This window comes from Citrus sinensis, chromosome 6 (genome assembly GCF_022201045.2).
Source record: "Citrus sinensis cultivar Valencia sweet orange chromosome 6, DVS_A1.0, whole genome shotgun sequence".
In the NCBI taxonomy this organism is placed as follows: Eukaryota; Viridiplantae; Streptophyta; class Magnoliopsida; order Sapindales; family Rutaceae; genus Citrus; species Citrus sinensis.
The window spans coordinates 1,455,477-1,477,664 of record NC_068561.1 but is presented as its reverse complement, the minus strand read 5'-3'; the positions used below and the strand labels follow the sequence as shown (position 1 = coordinate 1,477,664).

The window sequence follows — 22,188 nt, the reverse complement described above, 5'->3', positions numbered from 1 at the left end:
CCCAAATGCACCGAGAATAAATCAAGTAGTCAGAAGATCTCTCGAAGATTGAAAATAATAATCTCAACTGTAAGTGCCTTTTCAGGATTAGTCATGGTGTCATTTTTCATTTTCTATTGGCACAAATGGAGGAGGGAGCCTTCCAGGCAACCTTCAAGACCAATGACAACAAAAACATTTCCAAAGATGTCTTATAAAAGCCTCTTCAAAGCGACTGATGGGTTTTCATCAACACACTTGATTGGAGTGGGTAGCTTTGAAAAAGGCTCAGTGTATAAGGGATTACTTGATGAAGATGGAACTATTGTTGCAATCAAAGTGATTAACCTTCAACGCCAAGGAGCTTCTCAGAGTTTCAAGGCTGAATGCAAAGCCTTGAAAAATATCCGTCATAGAAATCTTGTCAAGGTCATAACTTCATGCTCAAGTATTGATTTTCAAGGTAATGACTTTAAGGCTATTGTTTATGAGTACATGCCAAATGGGAGTCTTGAAAAATGGTTGCATCCAGAAGCAGTTGCACAAAGAGATGAAGAAATTGGAATTCAGAAACTCACCCTTCTTCAGAGAATAATCATCGCAATTGATGTGGCATCTGCACTAGACTATCTTCATCACCACTGCCAAGAACCAATTCTCCATTGTGATCTAAAGCCAAGTAATATCCTTCTCGATAATGACTTGACTGCTCAAATTGGTGATTTTGGACTAGCTAGAATTTTTCGTCAAGCAGTCTCAAATCCAGCTTTAACCAGCTCCGTCGGTGTAAGGGGAACAATTGGCTATGCAGCACCAGGTTATAACTTTTATTCTATTTCATAATTTATATATTTTGTCTTTTAATTTCTTTTTGCAACTCCTAACTTCTTAATAAATCTTATATTAAATGGTAGAGTATGGCCTTGGAAGTGGGGTGTCAACAAATGGAGATGTTTATAGCTATGGAATATTGTTGTTGGAAATGGTGACAACAAAAAAACCCACGGATGTTATGTTTGAGGGAGACTTGAATCTTCATAGATTTGCAGGAATGGCCTTGCCTGATCATGTGATGGACATTGTGGATCCAATACTTCTAAATGATGGTGAAATTTTGGCTGGTACTGATAACCATAGGCAAAGGCAAACAAGAATCAACAGCAGATTAGCCTGTGTCAATTCTATGGTCAGAATTGGAGTTGCTTGTTCAATGGAGTCACCACAAGATCGAATGAACATAACTAATGTTGTCCATGAGCTACAATCAGTCAAGACCATTCTCCTTAAACATGAAAATGTGCTCAACAAGCAAATGGATAACTAGATAATATAATATTCTCTTGTAGCTTTTGCCCAAGTGATATAAATTTACATTGTCTATTGTGAGATAAATAAAAGGCTCATTACTTATGTTTTATGTTTTTTTACAGTCATATTCTTATGAATCACAAGGCAACAAAGTTGAAAACTCCATCAAATGGAAGGAAGTGAAATTTGATCTTAGACAGGGAAAACATGGCTGTCGAAGGGAATAACAATTTTATCACAATTGTATAATTCGATAGGTTTATAATAAAAATTTTGGCTGTACGGAGTATTCCAATTAGAGGCGGCAATATGATGAACTTTTGTTGTTCGCGTTGATTTTGAGCTTGATTAGTTTATTGTAATATCCGTTTGATCTTCGTTTGGCGTAGGAACTGTTGGGAACTAGGCAGACCAAACTACCCTTGCTTGGATCATTGAACATATTTTGCCAGTGGTTGATAAAAGAGAAACTTCTCAAGCCTCTGTTTGATGAAAATCCAAAACTATTTGATGAAATGCCTCAATGAATGAATATGGGGCCTGATAGAGGCAATAACATTCTAGCAACCTATGCACTTTTGCGAATTTCGACTGCATATGTATTCAAACTGTGTCAAATTAAAAAAAAAAAGTTTCGGATTTTTTTTTCCCTTTGGTCTATGAATATGATGATAAAACAACGTAGAAACAGTACTAATAAGCCAATTCGGACTCCCTCTTTAGAAAATTAGTACAAGCTTAATGCAGATGTGGATGTTAGTGCCTAAAAGAACTTGGCAGGTCTAAGGGCAGTTGTTACAAATTCCGGCTTTAATGGTGATGTTGAGCCGAATTGGCTTAATCCGTAAATTAATGTCTACAATTTAGCAGAAGCAATAATCTTTGAAGCCCAAGTTGCTATTGCCTTTGAAAATGTTGTAAATTTGGTAAAGGGCAATGAAAGCAGCCCTAAAGAGATCTTTTAGGCAGTTTTAGAAATTACAGAGGAGATGATATCATCGTAATTGTTCAGCTCATAGAAGAGCTAAATTGTGTTCAACGATTTGCTGCAATATTGATCAAGAATATAAATTCTAATTCTACGCTATATATGCTGCAACATTACACCCTCTCTAAAAAAAAAAATTTCACCTTTTGAGAAAGTTCAACTTTCCTATACAATGTGCAAAAATAATTGCGAGAACAAGAGGATAGATAATAAGAACAGTAGCTGTAATCGGCAAGCGATCATGGTGAAACCCAAAGTAATCTTCTAAGAAGGAAGACAACGTTCTTGTTTCACCAAATAAAGTAATTTCCTCGTCAATATATATCTCCATATTGTGAAGTAGTCGTACCATTTAGTGCCCAAGAGGTAGGCATCATATAATACAACCAAATCCACTAGTTGGGAACTTTCTGCAGGAAACTTATTATCAAATTAATATTCAAAACATTTTGCTAACACACACACACACACACATTGATACACAGAAATGTTAACATAGTGTCTATGGTAGACTTTAGAGGCTTACCGGTCCAAGAATCAAAATCCAGAAAAGTGGTTGATTAATGTGTGGAAAACTTCGGATAGAATTGAAGCAATCATGAAATTTGGTGTCAATGACATTGTACAGAACATCGCATAGAAATTCCAAAGAACTTTATATGGTGAACCATAATATCCGATCATTGGATAACCGACGATCACATATGCCAGTGCTTGAATAAGTAAAAAAGGAATCTCATCTGTCACCTACAAAATCAGTATGCATATCTAAATAAGAAAAATTATCACTTAAGCAGTTGTGCTGATGATCTTTAGTCAGTCAAAAGTAATTTTAGGTTCATTTTAGAAGACAATACATAAATTTGTGCACCAAAAAATCCCCAATTCACCGCTGATGTGTAGACAAACCATTGCATGTTATCACTAAATATAGGAAGCCAAATGACCATCTCAGGTCAGATAGAGTAGCTAGAAGTCAAAGCTTAACCTGTTGATCGAAAGTGCTCAACAAACCTTGACAAGGAGCAAGGTCTAATATAAAATATTTAAAAAACCAAGGTTTATTTAGCTAGCTATTCGAGTTCAAATTCTGAGGGAGATGGGGATTAATAAACTGATTTGAGTCTGATCCACCTGTCTACCATTCAAAAAAAAAAAAAAAAAAGTTCAGCCACGGTGATGGCTCATTATCAATACCAAGTGTACCGACTGACGTTTCATGTTGCTAGTTTTACGTTCTGTGTTACAAGTCACTCCAAATTACTTATTGTTGCACATTCAGTGAGTAAAAGCAGAATGAAATTTCCACGCATAAATGATTTTATTCATTTATTTGTTTATTGGTTGTGTTTGCAGAGTCGATTTGAAATTTCCCACAGTAGAAGTGAGATAAAATAAAATTTATGAGTGGAAGCATAATGTGAGTTATATAGTTCATGGAATGCCTCTGCCCACACTATGGAATTCTTGTAAAAGCACAATTCCGGTGAGTACCTCGAAAATGTAATTGATTCATTTTAGACTTCAAAATTAATACCGATGGATATGAAAAAGAGTTGATTATACACAATTTAGACGCACTTTATACTGTAATATATTCATATTTTAGATGATATTATCGAAATATTCCAATATAACGGACATCTTCATGTTTTACTTCTAAACTCGAGGGTTCGAATCACTCCTGTATGTATCGTGAAAATTGATTCTCTTTCACAATACAACATTCATATTTGACGCAAAATAACTGAAACAATGGAGTGTAAGTTTTAATGCATAGCATCAAATTTAGATTTTAAATTATTGGAATATTTTTGAATATTTTATTCATGATTAAATGTCAGAAATTTTCGATGCTAACTAAAAATATCAAAGCCTTAGATTAGTAGACACAAAGAGCAAGTTGCAATCTAGTGTTAACCAATTCATAATTACATATAGTTATATCACGTCAATTTATAGCTCTGTTTTTTGTTTTTAGATAGTATTATCGCAACCAATTTTTTTTCCACACGTGTGACTTATATCATCTCAAAATTTTTTTTACCAATCAATCAATTAACTGTACCCATAAACATTTAAACTAATTTATCTTTGTTTATATTTGTCATTTTGCAAGTCATTAACGCATGGCAATTTTTTCTGTAGGACTTTGCAAAGCTGTTGGGTTTCAAGTCACAGGATTGATGATGTTAACTCCATTTAACTAAAATATAATTTTCTTATTACACTAAACAAAAATAAAAGAAAAAAAAATTAGGGGTGGTCACGGTTTGGTTTTCTTTAAATCATAATTAAATTGAATTAAATAAAAATACATAACCTATTGGCATATGTCCGTTTGGTTTTTGTGTGCCTTTTATCTAGAAGTGATTTTTTTTTTTAACTTTCAATTTTCAGCTTTAGGTTCAATAAAGTTAAACCAAAACCAAGCCGAAAATTTTATTTTTATTAAAAATTGGACTGATCTATTTTTTCTTTATTTTAAAAATGAAACGAAATCGAACAGAACCAGCAGTTCGATTCGATTTTTTATTTCCCAAATTTTTTGCCCGCCCCTACCAAAAGCAAAACAGATAACACACTTTAATTTGTTTTTTAGACTTGATTGTAATAAATCTTTTTAACAGGTTTGGCTTGGGTACTTATGGTAGTTTTTCCAGTAAAATGTTAATTATCAGTTTATTTTATTTTTTATATTTTGAGATCAGCGGCTATATTTCACGCCAATGAAATATTAAGTATCAGCATTTAGACTTGATTGTACACCAGCATTTATATATATTTCTTAAATTTCTTGTAATACATCTCAATTGTTCTACGACATTCTCAAGCTTTCTCTTACGTTCATGCTCAAATCATTAAGGATTCAGGATTGAAATCTATAACCTGATTGCAGGACCATTTTCTATTGCAAATAAATTTTATTGATACCGAATTTGGGGTTAATGTATTATATACAACATAATAAAAAGAAATTTTGTTTTGACACTGTACGTATTTGGCAGTGTAGAGTCTGATCTGTTCTTGATAACTTAACAAGATCAAAACTCTGCCCAGGGATCTTTACAAGATCAATTCAAGTTTGCACATACTTGATTGAGCAAATCAGATCAATTCAATAACACGAACAGATTATAAAAGAGACTTTCAAAATGAACCAAGAATGAATTAAGGTGGTGTTTGGTTTTAAGAAAGGGGAGGAGAGGAAAAGAGTGGAATGGAGGGGAAAGGAGAAGAGATGAGTGGAAGAGAATAGTGAAATTAAATTTCATTGTTTGGTTTGACATAAAATTTGATAGGGAAAGGAATTGTAATTTTTTTCTTTGGACAAATTTATCCTTTATCTTAAATATTAAATTATCTATATTAATAATAAAATATAATTTAATATTAATACCAAACTTTTTTAATTTCAAAAAGTTCTAAAACAATTCATGATTTATATTTAATATAAAATATAAAATAATTTAATGTATTAAACTATTTAATAATTTAATATTAAATATTATTTAACATAAATAAAAGCCGGTCAACACAAGTCCACGCCGGGCAACGGCGGCCGGTGACTTTCCAACGAAAGACCAGCGAGGTTTCGGTGAAGTTCCGGTGTGTCGGCGGTGATCCGGCGATGGTCCGGTGAAATTCCAGTGTACTGGCAGTGGTCCGGCGGAGATCCGGTGAAGGTCCGGCGATAGTTAATTTATATTTATATATTTTCATAATAAATAAATGAATTTATTTATTTTATTAAATTTTTTAAATCATTCATTAAATTTGATTAATATAAAATTATTTATAATATTAAATTGATAAAATAAAATTATAAATAATAATTATTATTAATAACATTAAACAAGTTGAAATATTGAAGGGTAATTTTGGAAGTTTGGGTTTTCAACATAAGAGGAATTTAAATTCTTCACTCTTTGGTGTAGAATTCAAATTCTACATTATAAGGGATATTAAATTATAATGAAAATTAAATTCTTATATATTTTGTGCAACCAAACAATGGAAATAAAAGTAGAATTTAAATTACTTTCCTCTCCCCGATTCTCTCCTCCCAACCAAACATCATCTAAGAGTAGGTTGCAAGTCAAATCACAATAAACACACCGATATATGTTGTTCAGTCTTTTGCATGACCTACATATACGGGTGAATCCATCAGGCAAGCTTTCATTAATGATTCAGGAATTGAATTACAGAGCTATATTACTGAGATTACAGAGAATAAGATTATTCTCTCTCTCGTTTCAGTTTCTCTCTGTATCTCTCTTGAATTTTCTATCAAACACACTGAAAGCTCAGCTTACAAACCCAAAATACACAGATGCTTGACATGTATCCAAGAGGTCATTATAACGAACTCGGCTTCGCTTAAGTGATCACGTTGTCACGGGATGATAATTTTGCGCAGCAAAATCCCGTGCGGCACTTGAGCGACCTTAGCGTGCGAGTCGCCAAGTAAGCCTTGATTACTCCCCAAACAAGCCAAGCACACACACTTGTAGAAAATGTTATGGGAAGTAAGAGTGGGATGGCCAAGTATGATTGTATTATACACACTTAGAACAATTATAAGGGTGCTTGTACAAGAGAGCTAGTGTGCTAGGTGTGGTGTGTGGGTGTGTTAGTGGTGGTGCAAATGATGGGTGCTCGCCCCTATTTATAGGGGGTGGAGTGCTTAATTCTAGAGAACTCTACTACAAGTGGCAAAATATTTAGGGACCCAAGTGGTGAGTCCTAAAATGTTCTAGTGTATGTTCAATATGTAGAGAGTTCTAGATCTCGAGCCCGACTTGTGTTGCTAAGCGCACCACGGCTAATTAAGTGTCTTGACGGCCCATTTCTAAGCCAACCCCACTTCTAAGTGGGTCCGCCTTAAGTGCTAAGCGAGCCCGCGTGCGCAAATTAACCTCTGTAGAGTTTTGAGCGGCCCGTAACGACATGCTTACTAGCGTGACTGCTTCGATTCTGTTAAGACCAAAACGCTCCCAGTTGACGCCCTTTAAGGCATTAAGTGATCATGTACCCCTCACGTGTCTTCATTAATCCATTATAAAAGCTGAAACGCTGCCGTTTTGACTATTAGGTACTATTGCTCTCGGATTGTAGTTCAAGTGGTCAGGGCACCGCCTGGTCAAGGCAGAAGCTCTGGTTCGAAGCCTCTCAGTCTCGACTGAATCTAAATCCAATAAAAAATGCATCAGGATGACTCTCTCAATTGGTTTTCCAGTATGTGGAAAAACTTCCCTTTTGAAGGCTATTTCTGGAAACTTAAACAAATCTCTAAAGGTATAAAAAATATATTCATATGACGATTATGATTTTCACACACTAAAGAGATATATTATTTGTTGATGCGAGATTCCGGTTCTCCTCGTTCTACGACCAGGATCTCTGCTCGATCAACTTCCCCACGACCAGGAGGTCTCCTAGTAATGCTTCTTCTCCAGATATCCCTGCACACACAGACAAGTCAGAGTACGCCGGTTGTTCTCCCGGCGCAAACCCTCCGACGCTCAAGTCAGATATCAAGGTTCGGGGAACGCTTGCCACAGGTCTTATGGCTTTTTCGTGGTTTTTTCCTTTTATCTCAAAAATGCTAACCCTTTTACCTTCGTTGGCTACCTTTTTATAGGCTTCCTCTGAATCCCAGTTTTCCGCTTTTTTCGAGACGGTCTGGGGCTCTGACTGCTGCGTTATGGGCAAACGGGGGATCTTGCGTGTTACGCCATGGTTCAGGGGAAAGCGTGGCTATCGTGGTTCTGTGAGATCTTGCATGTTACGCCACGGTTCAGGGGAAAGCGTGGCTGTCGTGGTCCTGTGAGACCTTGCGTGTTACGCCACGGTTCAGGGGAAAGCGTGGCTGTCGTGCCTAGATTCTCGGGCTGGAGAGCATGTCTTGCCAACTGCCGTCGACCGGGTCTCCTCGCCTATCGACCTCTAGCCGGAATGGCCGTATACCTCTTATAGGGAATTGGCCTCGCGGATGACAACATCGTGGACGAGCAGGATATTTCTGCTCCTGTTCCTCCGCGCACCAGGCTTTTACGGAACACACCGGTTCGCAGGACTCTGCCATCAGATATCTGCTCGTCATTCCTGGTCTCGTCGACATATTTATCCCAAACAGTATCTCTCCCAAACACCGTATACCTCTTATAGGGAATTGGCCTCGCGGATGACAACATCGTGGACGAGCAGGATATTTCTGCTCCTGTTCCTCCGCGCACCAGGCTTTTACGGAACACACCGATTCGCAGGACTCTGCCATCAGATATCTGCTCGTCATATCTGCTCGTCATTCCTGGTCTCGTCGACATATTTATCCCAAACAGTATCTCTCCCAAACACCGGTCCCCCAGTTTCTGGTGTTGGGTAATGTAGTGGACCAGCAGTGGAAACTCGACAGCACTCGCTCGCGTGGGATTGGAAAAGGCTGCCAAGAGTCATGTCGCATTTAATTGCGGACGAGGTGACGTGGCAGAAATCCCCCCCTCCATTTGAATTTCAAACCGACGGTTATGAGGCCCTCGGGATTCGGCGCAGTTATATGCTGGCAACCCAAGAGTCCGTCCTCATTTGGAAAGCCAAATCCTCTCGAACGGCATATTCACCATTCACTCCGTCTCCGTCTACGTCTCTGTTTCTCCGGCAAAGAAGTTCCGGCACGAAGCCCCCATCCTTGCCTTTCTCCGATTGAAGCAGTACTTCAGGTATTACTTCTCTTTCCTCGGTCTCGAATAGTTTGTAGATAACTTCTTTTTTCTTTCGTTTGGGTAGTAGTTGGTGGTGTTGTGGTTAGAGTTTAGGGAATGTCGAAAGGCAAAGAGAAGGTCATTGAGGTTGATGACGACGAATTGGACTTCCTGCCTAGTCTGCTCACCGATCCCGCCTTTGACCCCGAGGTCCCCTTAGAGCCTATTAGGTCTAGTGTCAGGACTAGTGCTAGGAGCATGTCTCCCCAAACGACCTCTACGAGCGGGAGTAATGGTGAGGATGGATCTTCCGACTCCGAGGATACTTTGAGTGAGGGTCGAGGAGATGATTCTGGTGAGGCGTCCCCATCGGGAGCGCCGCGACCAGAGGGGAGGAGTACAATAGGAGGTAGAGCCCTATCGCGGGATTATGCTATTGATTACATGACGTGCACGACCACGTTTGATGAGCTCGAGGACCTCCGGCTGAGGTATAGCATTCCTGGCGAGATACCTCTCAAGGTCCCAGGAAAGAAGGATGCTCCCAGCCGGCCTCCTAGGGGATATGTTACCCTGTATCTGGACAACTTTAAGTACGGGCTGAGGTGTCCCTTGCAACCTTACTTTGCCCGGATACTTAACGGGCTAAATCTAGCTCCTGGTCAGCTAAATCCCAATGGGTGGAGAGTGCTCTCTGGTCTGTTCATATTGTGGGACAGATGTTGCCAAAGCGAGCCCACGGTTGATGAGGTGAAGCACCTGTATCAGCTAAAGAGCAGCCCCAAAGATGCCGGCTGGTACTACTTCCAATCTAGCACCAAGAGCAGGAAACCTATAACCGACCTCCCTACTGGTGGTGGTGGGAATTGGAAGAGAAAGTTCTTTTTTGCTGGGGGTCCTTGGGGTCAGGTCGCACAAATGGACGGGAAGGATTATCGGGTCCCACCCCGTTTCACGTTCCCAGGTTGCCTGCTCGCTCCAGATGCCTTGTATCCATAATTGTTCTTGTTTTATTGGCTTGTTTCTAACCAAGTGTCTGTTTATGTTGTAGTTTCTTGGGGCGTTCATTTCCCACTCCGACCCGGCCAGCTCAAACGGGTTGAGGCTGTGCTAGTCAATTCCTGCTCGAGCCGGGAACTGTTATCCACATACAACTTGCTCGAGTCTCGCTTGATACTTCCTGGCCATAGGATGGAGGACGCTGTGATTGGGGCTCTGACCCGAAAACGTTCTCGACCTCCAACCACGAAGAGGGACGAGAGTAAGGATGCCCCTACCGCAAAGCGGGCCAACATCGTGCAGCAGGCCCCACCCTTGAAGATTTTACCTCCGGCTCCTGTAAAAGTCGGGGAAGCTAGTGGAGTAGCCACAGATCCTGCTACCTCTTCTCCTCCTGTCGGGCCTCGATCTCGCTTACCTGACAGCCGAGCAGAACATCTGGTCCCTTACCTCAATAAGTTAACTAAATCCGTGAGCAAGAAGGACCTGGAGGCCTTTGACGGCCGCACCTTGGGTGAGCTGGTGGGGGCCATGCAGCATAGCGCTTTCCACCTCAGCTGCATGACCACCAATTACAAGGCTAAGGTTGGCCGCTACGACCGGAAGATGAAGGAGGATATCCAATCGGCGACGAACAGAGCTGACGTTGCCGAGAAGAAAGCAGGGGAGCTGAATCTCGAGAATCTGAAGCTGATAGAGCAAGAATCACTTGCTCAAGCAAAAGCCATTACCCTCGAGGAGGAGTTTACCAAGGTCAAGGAGGATCTGCAAAGGCAGAAGGCTATGTATGAGGCTCAGCTCGAGTCTCTCCGTGACTCCCACCGAGCTCAGGTCGAGAACTTTGGAGAGGGAGGCCGACAACCAGTACGACCAGGGACTTCGGCATTCCTATCGTTGCATCATGGCCGTCCTCGGGAAGCAACACCCTGACCTGAAGATGGATGACCTTGCAGCTGGTGTTGCTCGGCATATGGATGAGGAGGCGGCCAAGGAAGATGCCGAGGGGGTAGAGCCGATCGTGATTGAGGAGGAAAACTCTCCTTCTCGTGCAGTCCCTGCTGAAGTTGGCGAGGCGAGCACCCCCCCGGACGCAACTGGCGATACCCCCCCCGCACCTGAGGAGGTCCAGCCAACCGATGCTGCTCGGCTCACTGATCCGCCGTCTTTTTGATATATTTCTTTTATTGTAATGGATAATGTCCATGAAGATTATCCCCTCTGTTAATCATTAACCAATTAATAAAAATGTTTTTTGATTACTTTCTGGTGTTGTAATTATGAGTTAATTTTCGTTTGAGAATCTGCTTGTCTTTGTCTGGACGAGCAGGTTCCGGCTTGGCTCATGGTTTTGCTGCATGCCTTTTAAGATTTTTCAATGCCTGGGATTCGGTTTGCCTTCGCGCGGTCGAGCAGATCCTGGCACGCTTGGCTTCGGTCTCGCCATAAGACAGGCTTTGAGACTTGGCGAGCCTTTGCATGCCTTGGGAATTTCTTCGAATGTTTTGGAGTCTGCTCGCCTTCTCGTGGTCGAGCAGATCCTGGCATGCTTGGCTTCTGTCTCGCCATAAGACAGGCGTTGAGACGTGGCGCGCGGTTGCCTGCCTTGGGAATTTCTTCGGATGTTTTGGAGTCTGCTCGCCTTCTCGTGGTCGAGCAGATCCTGGCATGCTTGGCTTCTGTCTCGCCATAAGACAAGCTTTGAGACTTGGCGAGCCTTTGCATGCCTTGGGAATTTCTTCGAATGTTTTGGAGTCTGCTCGCCTTCTCGTGGTCGAGCAGATCCTGGCATGCTTGGCTTCTGTCTCGCCATAAGACAGGCTTTGAGACTTGGCGAGCCTTTGCATGCCTTGGGTTTTTCTCGGTTTCGAGCGAATGAAATTCCGCGACGTTCCATTAATGGCAGGATTTGACTTACATGAAATTGTTCGGACATAAAGCGTGAAAGATAAACGATAATGAACATGAGCGAAAATAGCTTTCAAATGTGAACAAGTCTTACTGGAAGTACTTCCGGAGGTGTGCTGCGTTCCATGGGCGTTTCACCTCGTGGCCGTCCGCGCGGACCAGCTTGTAAGCTCCGGGTCCCGCTATCTGCTTGAGTCTATATGGCCCTTCCCAATTCGGTCCCAGCACTCCTTGAGTCGAATCTTTGGTGCTCTGATTCACTCTTCTCAGTACCCAGTCTCCGACCCTGAATTGCCGTATGTTCACCTTCTGGTTATAATACCGAGCAACCCTTTGTTGGTAAGTGACTGATCGCTCGGCTGCTTGCTCCCTCCTTTCCGTTAGCAGATCAAGATTCAAACATATCTGCTCGTCGTTCTCCTGCTCATTGAAATGACCTGTCCGGTGTGTGGTCGTTCCTATCTCAGCCGGCACGACCGCTTCATGTCCGAAAGCCAAAGCGAACGGTGTCTCCCCAGTTGCGGTTTTGTGGGTTGTTCTGTATGCCCATAGCACACCTGACAGCTCGTCAACCCAAGCGCCCTTTTTTGCTCCGAGCCTGGTTTTCAGAAGCCTCTTGATGGTCTTGTTGGCTGCTTCTACTTGTCCATTCGATTGAGGGTGGGCAGGCGAGCAATACTTCAGCTCTATCCCGAGGTTCTGGCAGAAATCCCTGAAGCTGTGATTATCGAACTGCCTGCCATTATCCGTTACCAAGGCATAAGGGATCCCGTATCGACAGACCAGGTTTCTCCACACGAAGTCTGTTGTTTTCTTCTCTGTGATCCTGCTAAGGGCTTCCACCTCTATCCACTTCGTGAAGTAATCTATAGCAACTATTGCATGTGTTGCTGCTCCTCGTCCTTTTGGCAATGGGCCGATCAGATCAATTCCCCATTGAGCAAATGGCCAAGGGGAGGCCATAGAGGTGAGCTTCTCTGGTGGTTGGTTGGAGAAATTTGCAAAACTCTGGCAGCTTGCACAACCCCTGGTCTTCTTTTGCGCATCCTGGTGCATTGTCGGCCAGAAATATCCTTGCCTTAGAACCTTGTGGGCCAGGGACCTCCCGCCAGAATGATTTCCGCAAATTCCTTCATGTACTTCTCTCAGCACGTAATCCGCGTCGTCCTCATCCAAACACCGAAGGAACGGTAGTGTATATCCTTGCCGATACAGTACCCCATCGATCATCGTGTATCTCGAGGCCTGGGCTCTAATCTTCCGAGCTCGCAGCTTATCTGGTGGTAATACCCCGTCTCTAAGGTATGAAACTATCGGGTCCCTCCACGAGCATTTTTGTTCTATCCGTAACACCCCCAAATTCTGTTCGATACTCGGGCTGGACTTCACCTCCAGAGGGACCGACTTTGGCATTTTTGGGTCGGCTACTGCTGCCATCCTCGCCAAAATGTCTGCTCGACTATTCTGCTCCCTGGGGATTTGTATCACCTCCACTGCCTCGAACTTCCCCATCATCTGCCTGACTATTTTCAGGTACTGTTCCATATTCTCCTCTCTTGGTTGGAATCTTTCACTGACATGATTCGCAACCAGCTGGGAATCGGTTCTGATCTTAACTCTGTCTGCTTTCACGGCCTTAGCCAATTCCAGACCTGCTATCAAGGCTTCATACTCTGCCTGGTTATTTGTGGCTGCAAATTCCAACTTTACAGCATAAGAGATCTCCTCCCCCTCTGGGCCTTCCAGGACAATCCCTGCTCCTGAACCCCGCTCCCCTGATGACCCATCCACAGACATCTGCCATATTTGAGTTTCGTCATTGCCTACAGCTGCATCTTGTTGATCTAAGCATACTTCGGGCTCTGTGAATTCAGCTACGAAATCGGCCATTGCCTGGGCCTTTATCGCCGCGCGGGGTTTATAGTCTATGTCGAACTCGCTCAGCTCCACAGCCCACTTGACGAGCCGACCAGAGGCATCTGGCTTGTGCAGAGTTTGACGCAATGGCTGGTTTGTTATTACCGAGACCGGGAAGGCTTGGAAATATGGCCTCAACTTCCGAGCAGCAACCACAAGGGCAAGTGCCCATTTCTCCAACGGTGGGTATCTGGCCTCAGCGTCGAGCAGGGCCTTGCTGGTGTAGTATATTGGATACTGAACTCCTTCTTCCTCTCTCACCAGAACAGAACTGGCGGCCCGATCCGATATCGCCAAATACAGATACAACTTGTCCCCATCCCTCGGTGTGGACAGCAGCGGAGCTTGCTGTAAGTATTGCTTCAAGTTTCGGAAGGCTTCCTCGCATTCGGGGGTCCATTCTGTTTTCTTTCCCCTCCTTATCACTTGAAAGAATGGCTGACACTTATCTGTAGCCTTGGATATGAATCTGCTCAACGCCGCCAACCTCCCCGTGAGGCTCTGCATCTCCTTCAGGTTACGAGGAGACGTCATTTGCACAATCGCCTGGATTTTCTCGGGATTTGCTTCAATCCCCCTATGGCTCACCATGAATCCCAGGAATTTCCCTGACTCGACCCCAAAAGCACACTTCTCCGGGTTGAGCTTTATCTTATACTTCCTCAAAAGCTCGAAGTCTCCTCGAGGTGTCTGACGTGTTCCTTCGGGATTTTGGACTTGGTAATCATGTCATCCACGTACACCTCCATGGTTTTCCCGATCAACGGCTTAAAGACTTTGTTCACCAGCCTTTGATAGGTGGCCCCAGTATTCTTGAGACCGAATGGCATCACCCTGTAACAGAACAAACCTTGGTTAGTGATGAAAGCCGTGCTCTCCTCATCCTGCTCATACATGGGGATCTGGTTGTATCCCGAGAATGCGTCCATGAAGCTAAGCAGACCATGTCCAGCCGTTGAATCTACTAGCTGATCGATCCTTGGTAAAGGGAAGCTGTCTTTTGGGCACGCCTTGTTGAGGTCTGTGAAATCCACACACATCCTCCACTTGCCGTTTGCCTTCTTTACCAGCACCACATTTGATATCCATTCTGGGTAACTGACTTCCCGAATGAACCCTGCTCTCAAGAGCTTCTCCACCTCTTCATTTACAGCCTCATACCTCTCCTGGTTGAAGCACCTCCTCTTCTGCCTTACTGCCTGAGCACCTTTCTTTATTGCCAGCTTATGACACGCTACCTCAGGGTCAATCCCCGGCATGTCTTCATGTGTCCAGGCAAACACATCAGCATGAGCCTGTAAGCATTTCACCAACTCCTGCTTTTGCTCTCTCTTAAGTCTCGACTCGATTCTGATCGTCTTTCCCGGGTTCTCTGGTCCCATGCTCACTGTTTCCAGATCCTCCACAGGTTCTTGTCTGCCAGTCTTGTTTTCCACTCGGATATCGAGGGACGTTATCTGCATTGCCTCCCTTGCTGCCGATGAGTAGCAGCTTCTTGCGATCCTCTGGTCTCCTCGTACCACTCCTACTACCCCATTCACCCGGTACTTCAGAGCCAGATAATGGTTGGACAACACCGCTTTGCTCATCCTTAAAAATGGCCGACCTAGGATCATCTGGTAAGGACCTTCCTCATCCACTACGACAAAGTCCAGTATCACTGTTCTTTCTGTCGGGGGGCTCCCAATTGTGATGGGCAGTTCGACCACGCCCAGAGGAACCAGCTTCCCTCCCCCGAACCCCTTCAAGGAGGTGTTGGTGTATTCCAACTTTCGGTCGGCTATTCCCATCTCTTCCAGGGTTGACTTAAATAACACATCAACTGAGCTCCCTGTATCAACCAGTATCCGGTCAAACTTCTTGCTAGCGACCGTAGCCCTGATGACTAAGGCATCCTCGTGGGGGTATAGAATCCCTTCCTCATCCTCATCCGTCCACATGATTGGCACTTGCCTGACTCTTGCTCGTTTGGCTGCTGGGGTGTTGAGGAGTACCTCTTTACTGGTCATGGCGTACCTAGCATAATTTTTTCTCGATCTGTTTGAATCTCCGGCCAACGTTGGGCCCCCAGCTATCACCCTTACTGCGGGCTGCTCGCGCCTCAAGATTCTATCACTCTGCTCCCCTTCATCTGTCGTGGCCACCATCGAAAAAGTCCCATCCATAAACTCGTCCAGGTACCGATTTCTCACCAAATCTTCGACCTGGGTCTTGAGATCTCTACACTCTGTTGTGGTATGGCCGTGGGTGCCATGGAACTTGTTGATGCGAGATTCTGGTTCTCCTCGGCCTACGACCAGGATCTCTGCTCGATCAACTTCACCACGACCAGGAGGTCTCCTCGTAAGGTTTCTTCCCCGGAGGTTCCTGCGCACACAGACAAGTCAGAGTACGCCGGTTGTTTTCCCGGCGCAAACCCTCCGACGCTCAAGTCAGATATGAAGGTTCGGGGAACGCTTGCCACAAATCTTATGGCTCTTAGATTGTTTTCTCTCTTTTAGAATCAAAATTGCTAACCCTTTTACCTTTGTTGGCTACCTTTTTATAGGCTTCCTCCGAATCCCAGTTTTCCGCTTCTCTCGAGACGGTATGGGACTCTGACTGCTGCGTTATGGGCAAACGTGGGATCTTGCGTGTTACGCCACGGTTCAGGGGAAAGCGTGGCTGTCGTGGTTCCGTGAGATCTTATTTCCGCTTTTTGGGGGACGGTATGGGGCTCCGACTGTTGCATTCTGCCGCGTTATGGGAAAACGTGGGATCTTGCGTGTTCCGCCGTGGTTCTGGGGGAAGCGTGGCTGTCGTGCCTAGATTCTCGGGCTGGAGAGCGTGTCTCGTCAACTGCCGTCGACCGAGTCTCCCCGCCTCTCGACCTCTAGCCGGAATGGCCTTATGCCTCTTACAGGAAATTGGCCTCGCGGATGACGTGCTCGTGGACGAGCAGGATATTTCTGCTCCTGTTCCCCCGCACACCAGGCTTTTACGCGATACAACGGTTCGCAGAACTCTGCCATCAGATATCTGCTCACCATGCCTGGTCTCGTCGACGTATTTCTCCCAAACATCGGTCCCCCAGTTTCTGGTGTTGGGTAATGTAATGGGCCAGCAGTAGAAACTCAACGGTTTTTGCTCGCGTGGGACTGGAAAAGGCTGCCAAGAGTCGTGTCGCATTTAATTGCGGATGCGGTGATGTGGCAGAAATCTACCCCTCCATTTGAATTTCAAACCTACGGTTGCGAGATTCTCGGAATATGCGTCATTAAATGCTGGCAGGTTGCACAAATAGACGGGAAGGATTGTCGCGTCCCACCCCGTTTCACGGTCCCAGGTTGCCTGCTCGCTTTAGATGTCTTGTATCCATAATTGTTCTTGCTGTATTGGTTTGTCTCTAACCAAGTGTCTGTTTGTGCTGTAGTTTCCTGGGGTGTTCATTTCCCGCTCCAACCTGGTCAGCTTAAACGGGTCGAGGCTGTACTGGCCAATTCCTGCTCGAGCCGAGAACTGCTATCTACATACAACTTCCTCGAGTCTCGGTTGATACTTCCTGGCCATAAGATGGAGGACGCAGTGATTGGAGCTCTGACCAGGAAACGCTCTCGGCCTCCAACAACCGATAGGGACCAGGACAAAGATGCTCCCGCTGTGAAGCGAAAGAACATCGTGCAGCAGGTTCCTCCCTTGCAGGCTCTCCCTCCTGCTTCTGCTAAAGTCGGGGAATCCAGTGGAGCAGGCACTGATCCTGCTTCCTCTTCTCCACCTGTTGTGCCTCGGTCTCGCTTACCCGACAGCCGACCAGAACACTTGGTTCCCTATCTCAATGAGTTGTCTAAACTCGTGAGCAAGAAGGACCTGGAGGGCTTTGACGGTTGTACCCTGGGCGAGCTGGTGGGAGCCATGCAGTATAGCGCTTTCCATCTCAGCTGCATGGCCACCTACTATAAGGCCAAGGTTGGCCGTTACGACAAGAAGATGAAGGAGGACATTCAATCAGCGATGACCAGAGCTGACGTTGCCGAGAAAAAAGCGGGGGAGCTAAACGTTGAGAACCTCAAGCTGATAGAGCAAGAGTCTCTTGCTCAAGCAAAAGCCATTACCCTCGAGGAGGAGCTGACCAAGGTTAAGGAGGATCTCCAAGGGCAGAGGGCTATGTATGAGGCTCAGCTCGAATCTCTCCGCGATTCCCACCGAGCTCATGTAGAGAACTTGGAGAGGGAGGCCGACAACCAGTACGACCAGGGACTTCGGCATTCCTATCGTTGTATCATGGCCGTCCTCGGGAAGCAACACCCTGATCTGAAGATGGATGACCTTGCAGCTGGTGTTGCTCAACATATGGACGAGGAGGCGGCCAAGGAAGATGCCGAAGGGGTAGAGCCGATCGTGATTGAGGAGGGAGACTCTCCTCCTCGTGCAGTCCCTGCTGATGTTGGCGAGGCGAGCGCCCCTCTGGATGCAACTGGTGATACTCCTCCTGCACCTGAGGAGGTCCAGCCAACCGACGCTGCTGGGCTTACTGATCCACGACCTTCCTGATATGTTTCTTGTATTGTAATGAACAATGTTTGTGAAGATTATCTGCTTTGTTAATTATTAACAAATTAATAGAAATGTTTTTGATTACTCTCTTGTGTGGTAATTACGAGAGCCTGCTCGTCTTCGTCTGGTCGAGCTGGCTATGGCTTGGTATATGGTTTTGCCACCTGCCTTAGAAAATTTTCCGATGTTCGGGATTCTGCTCGCCTTTACGCGGTCGAGCAGATCCCGCCATGCTTGGCTTCTGTCTCGCCATAAACAGGCTGTGAGGCTTGACGAGCCTTTGCCCACCTTAGAAATTTTTTCAAATGCTTGGGGATTCTGCTCGTCTTCACGCGGTCGAGCAGATTCTGTTATGATTGGCTTCTGTCTCGCCATAAACAGGCTTTGAGACTTGGTGAGCCTTTGCGTGCCTTGGATTCTTCAAGGATTGGGATTCTACTAGCCTTCTCGTGGCTGAGCAGATCCCGGCATGCTTGGCTTCTGTTTCGCCATAAGACAGGCTTTGAGACTCGGTGAGCCTTTGCACGCCTTAGATTTTTCGAGGATTGGGATTCTGCTAGCCTTCTCGTGGCTGAGCAGATCCCGGCATGCTTGGCTTCTGTCTCGCCATAAGACAGGCTTTGAGACTCGGTGAGCCTTTGCACGCCTTTGATTTTTCGAGGATTGGGATTCCGCTGCCTTCTCGTGGCCGAGCAGATCTTGGCACGCTTGGCTTCTGTCTCGCCATAAGACAGGCTTTGAGACTTGGTGAGCCTTTGCGTGCCTTGGATTTTTCGAGGATTAGGATTCCGCTGCCTTCTCGTGGCCGAGCAGATCCTGGCACGCTTGGCTTCTGTCTCGCCATAAGACAGGCTTTGAGACTTGGTGAGCCTTTGCGTGCCTTGGATTTTTCGAGGATTGGGATTCTGCTGCCTTCTCGTGGCCGAGCAGATCCTGGCACGCTTGGCTCCTGTCTCGCCATAAGACAGGCTTTGAGACTTGGTGAGCCTTTGCGTGCCTTGGATTTTTCGAGGATTGGGATTCTGCTAGCCTTCTCGTGGCTGAGCAGATCCCGGCATGCTTGGCTTCTGTCTCGCCATAAGACAGGCTTTGAGACTCGGTGAGCCTTTGCACGCCTTTGATTTTTCGAGGATTGGGATTCCGCTGCCTTCTCGTGGCCGAGCAGATCCTGGCACGCTTGGCTTCTGTCTCGCCATAAGAAAGGCTTTGAGACTTGGCGAGCCTTTGCACGCCTTAGATTTTTCGAGGATTGGGATTCTGCTAGCCTTCTCGTGGCTGAGCAGATCCCGGCATGCTTGGCTTCTGTCTCGCCATAAGACAGGCTTTGAGACTCGGTGAGCCTTTGCACGCCTTTGATTTTTCGAGGATTGGGATTCCGCTGCCTTCTCGTGGCCGAGCAGATCCTGGCACGCTTGGCTTCTGTCTCGCCATAAGAAAGGCTTTGAGACTTGGCGAGCCTTTGCACGCCTTAGATTTTTCGAGGATTGGGATTCTGCTAGCCTTCTCGTGGCTGAGCAGATCCCGGCATGCTTGGCTTCTGTCTCGCCATAAGACAGGCTTTGAGACTCGGTGAGCCTTTGCACGCCTTTGATTTTTCGAGGATTGGGATTCCGCTGCCTTCTCGTGGCCGAGCAGATCCTGGCACGCTTGGCTTCTGTCTCGCCATAAGACAGGCTTTGAGACTTGGTGAGCCTTTGCACGCCTTAGATTTTTCGAGGATTGGGATTCTGCTGCCTTCTCGTGGCCGAGCAGATCCTGGCACGCTTGGCTTCTGTCTCGCCATAAGAAAGGCTTTGAGACTTGGCGAGCCTTTGCGTGCCTTGGATTTTTCGAGGATTGGGATTCTGCTGCCTTCTCGTGGCCGAGCAGATCCTGGCACGCTTGGCTCCTGTCTCGCCATAAGAAAGGCTTTGAGACTTGGTGAGCCTTTGCGTGCCTTGGATTTTTCGAGGATTGGGATTCTGCTGCCTTCTCGTGGCCGAGCAGATCCTGGCACGCTTGGCTCCTGTCTCGCCATAAGAAAGGCTTTGAGACTTGGTGAGCCTTTGCGTGCCTTGGATTTTTCGAGGATTGGGATTCTGCTGCCTTCTCGTGGCCGAGCAGATCCTGGCACGCTTGGCTCCTGTCTCGCCATAAGAAAGGCTTTGAGACTTGGTGAGCCTTTGCGTGCCTTGGATTTTTCGAGGATTGGGATTCGGCTGCCTTCTCGTGGCCGAGCAGATCCCGGCATGCTTGGCTTCTGTCTCGCCATAAGACAGGCTTTGAGACTCGGTGAGCCTTTGCACGCCTTAGATTTTTCGAGGATTGGGATTCTGCTAGCCTTCTCGTGGCTGAACAGATCCCGGCATGCTTGGCTTCTGTCTCGCCATAAGACAGGCTTTGAGACTCGGTGAGCCTTTGCACGCCTTTGAGGTCTGTGAAATCCACACACATCCTCCACTTGCCGTTTGCCTTCTTTACCAACACTACATTCGATATCCACTCAGGGTAACTGACTTCCCGAATGAACCTTGCTCCCAGGAGCTTCTCCACCTCTCCATTTATAGCCTCATACCTCTCCTGGTTGAAGCACCTCCTCTTCTGCCTTACTGCCCGAGCACCTTTCTTTATTGCCAACTTATGACATGCTACCTCAGGGTCAATCCCTGGCATGTCTTCATGTGTCCAAGCAAACACATCAGCATGAGCCTGTAAGCATTTCACCAACTCATGCTTTCGCTCTCCCTTAAGTCTCGACCCGATTCTGATCGTCTTTCCCCGGTTCTCTGGCCCCAGGCTTACGGTTTCCAGATCCTCTACAGGTTCTTGTCTGCCATTCTTGTTTTCCACTCGGGTATCGAGGGATGTTATCTGCATTGCTTCCCTTGCTGCCAAGGAGTAGCAGCTTCTCGCGATCCTCTGGTCTCCTCGTACCACTCCTACTACCCCATTCACCCAGTACTTCAGAGCCAGATAATGGTTGGACAACACCGCTTTGCTCATCCTTAAAAATGGCCGACCTAGGATCATCTGGTAAGGACCTTCCTCATCCACTACGACAAAGTCCAGCATTATTGTCCTTTCTGTCGGGGAACTCCCAATTGTGATAGGCAGTTCGACCACGCCCAGCGGGACCAGCTTCCCTCCTCCGAACCCCTTCAAGGAGGTGTTGGTGTATTCCAACTTCCGGTCGGCTATTCCCATCTCTTCCAGGGTTGACTTGAATAACACATCAACTGAGCTCCCTGTATCAATCAGTATCCGGTCAAATTTCTTGCTGGCAACAGTAGCCTTGATGACTAAAGCATCCTCGTGGGGGTATAGAATCCCTTTCTCATCCTCATCCGTCCACATGATTGGCACCTGCCTGACCCTTGCTCGTTTGGCTGCTGGGGTGTTGAAGAGTATCTCTTTACTGGTCATGGCGTACCTAGCATAATTTTTTCTGGATCTGTTGGAACCTCCGGCCAATGTTGGGCCCCCAGCTATCACCCTTACTGCGGGCTGCTCGCGCCTCAGGTCTCTATCACTTTGCTCCCCTTCACCTGCTGTGGCCACCGTCAGGAAAGTCTCATCCACAAACTCGTCCAGGTACCGATTTCTCACCAGATCTTCGACCTGGGTCTTGAGATCTCTACACTCTGCTGTGGTGTGGCCATGGGTGCCATGGAACTTACAATAACGTCCTCTATCCCTCCTGTTGGGTAGCTTTGTTATTGGTGTGGGGAGGTGCAGCAGCCCTCGATCCTTTATGGCCTTGTACACCTCATCCAGGGACATCTTCAAGGAAGTGTACCGCCCATAGTCCTGGTCCTGGTCGATCAGGTGCACTGCTCTTTCTCTGTTTGCCCCGCTCTGAGTCGGGGGCGGTGG

The 22,188-nt window shown here is 45.9% G+C and overlaps 1 protein-coding gene and 1 long non-coding RNA gene across 2 annotated transcripts; one reads left to right on the top strand and one right to left on the bottom strand.

The window, feature by feature from the left end:
- Positions 1-93: 93 nt before the first annotated feature.
- On the top strand, positions 94-822 carry LOC127902958 (probable LRR receptor-like serine/threonine-protein kinase At3g47570). Its single transcript, XM_052443083.1, has one exon. It carries the CDS (start codon positions 94-96, stop codon positions 820-822), a length of 729 nt encoding a protein of 242 aa, XP_052299043.1.
- A 7,142-nt stretch (positions 823-7,964) lies between these two features.
- Positions 7,965-16,769, bottom strand: LOC127903029 (uncharacterized). The gene is made up of 3 exons (XR_008055783.1): positions 16,674-16,769; positions 8,115-8,225; positions 7,965-8,058 (listed from the first exon to the last, which is right to left on the bottom strand). It is a non-coding gene; the product is annotated as an uncharacterized LOC127903029 (long non-coding RNA).
- Between the last annotated feature and the right edge of the window lie 5,419 nt (positions 16,770-22,188).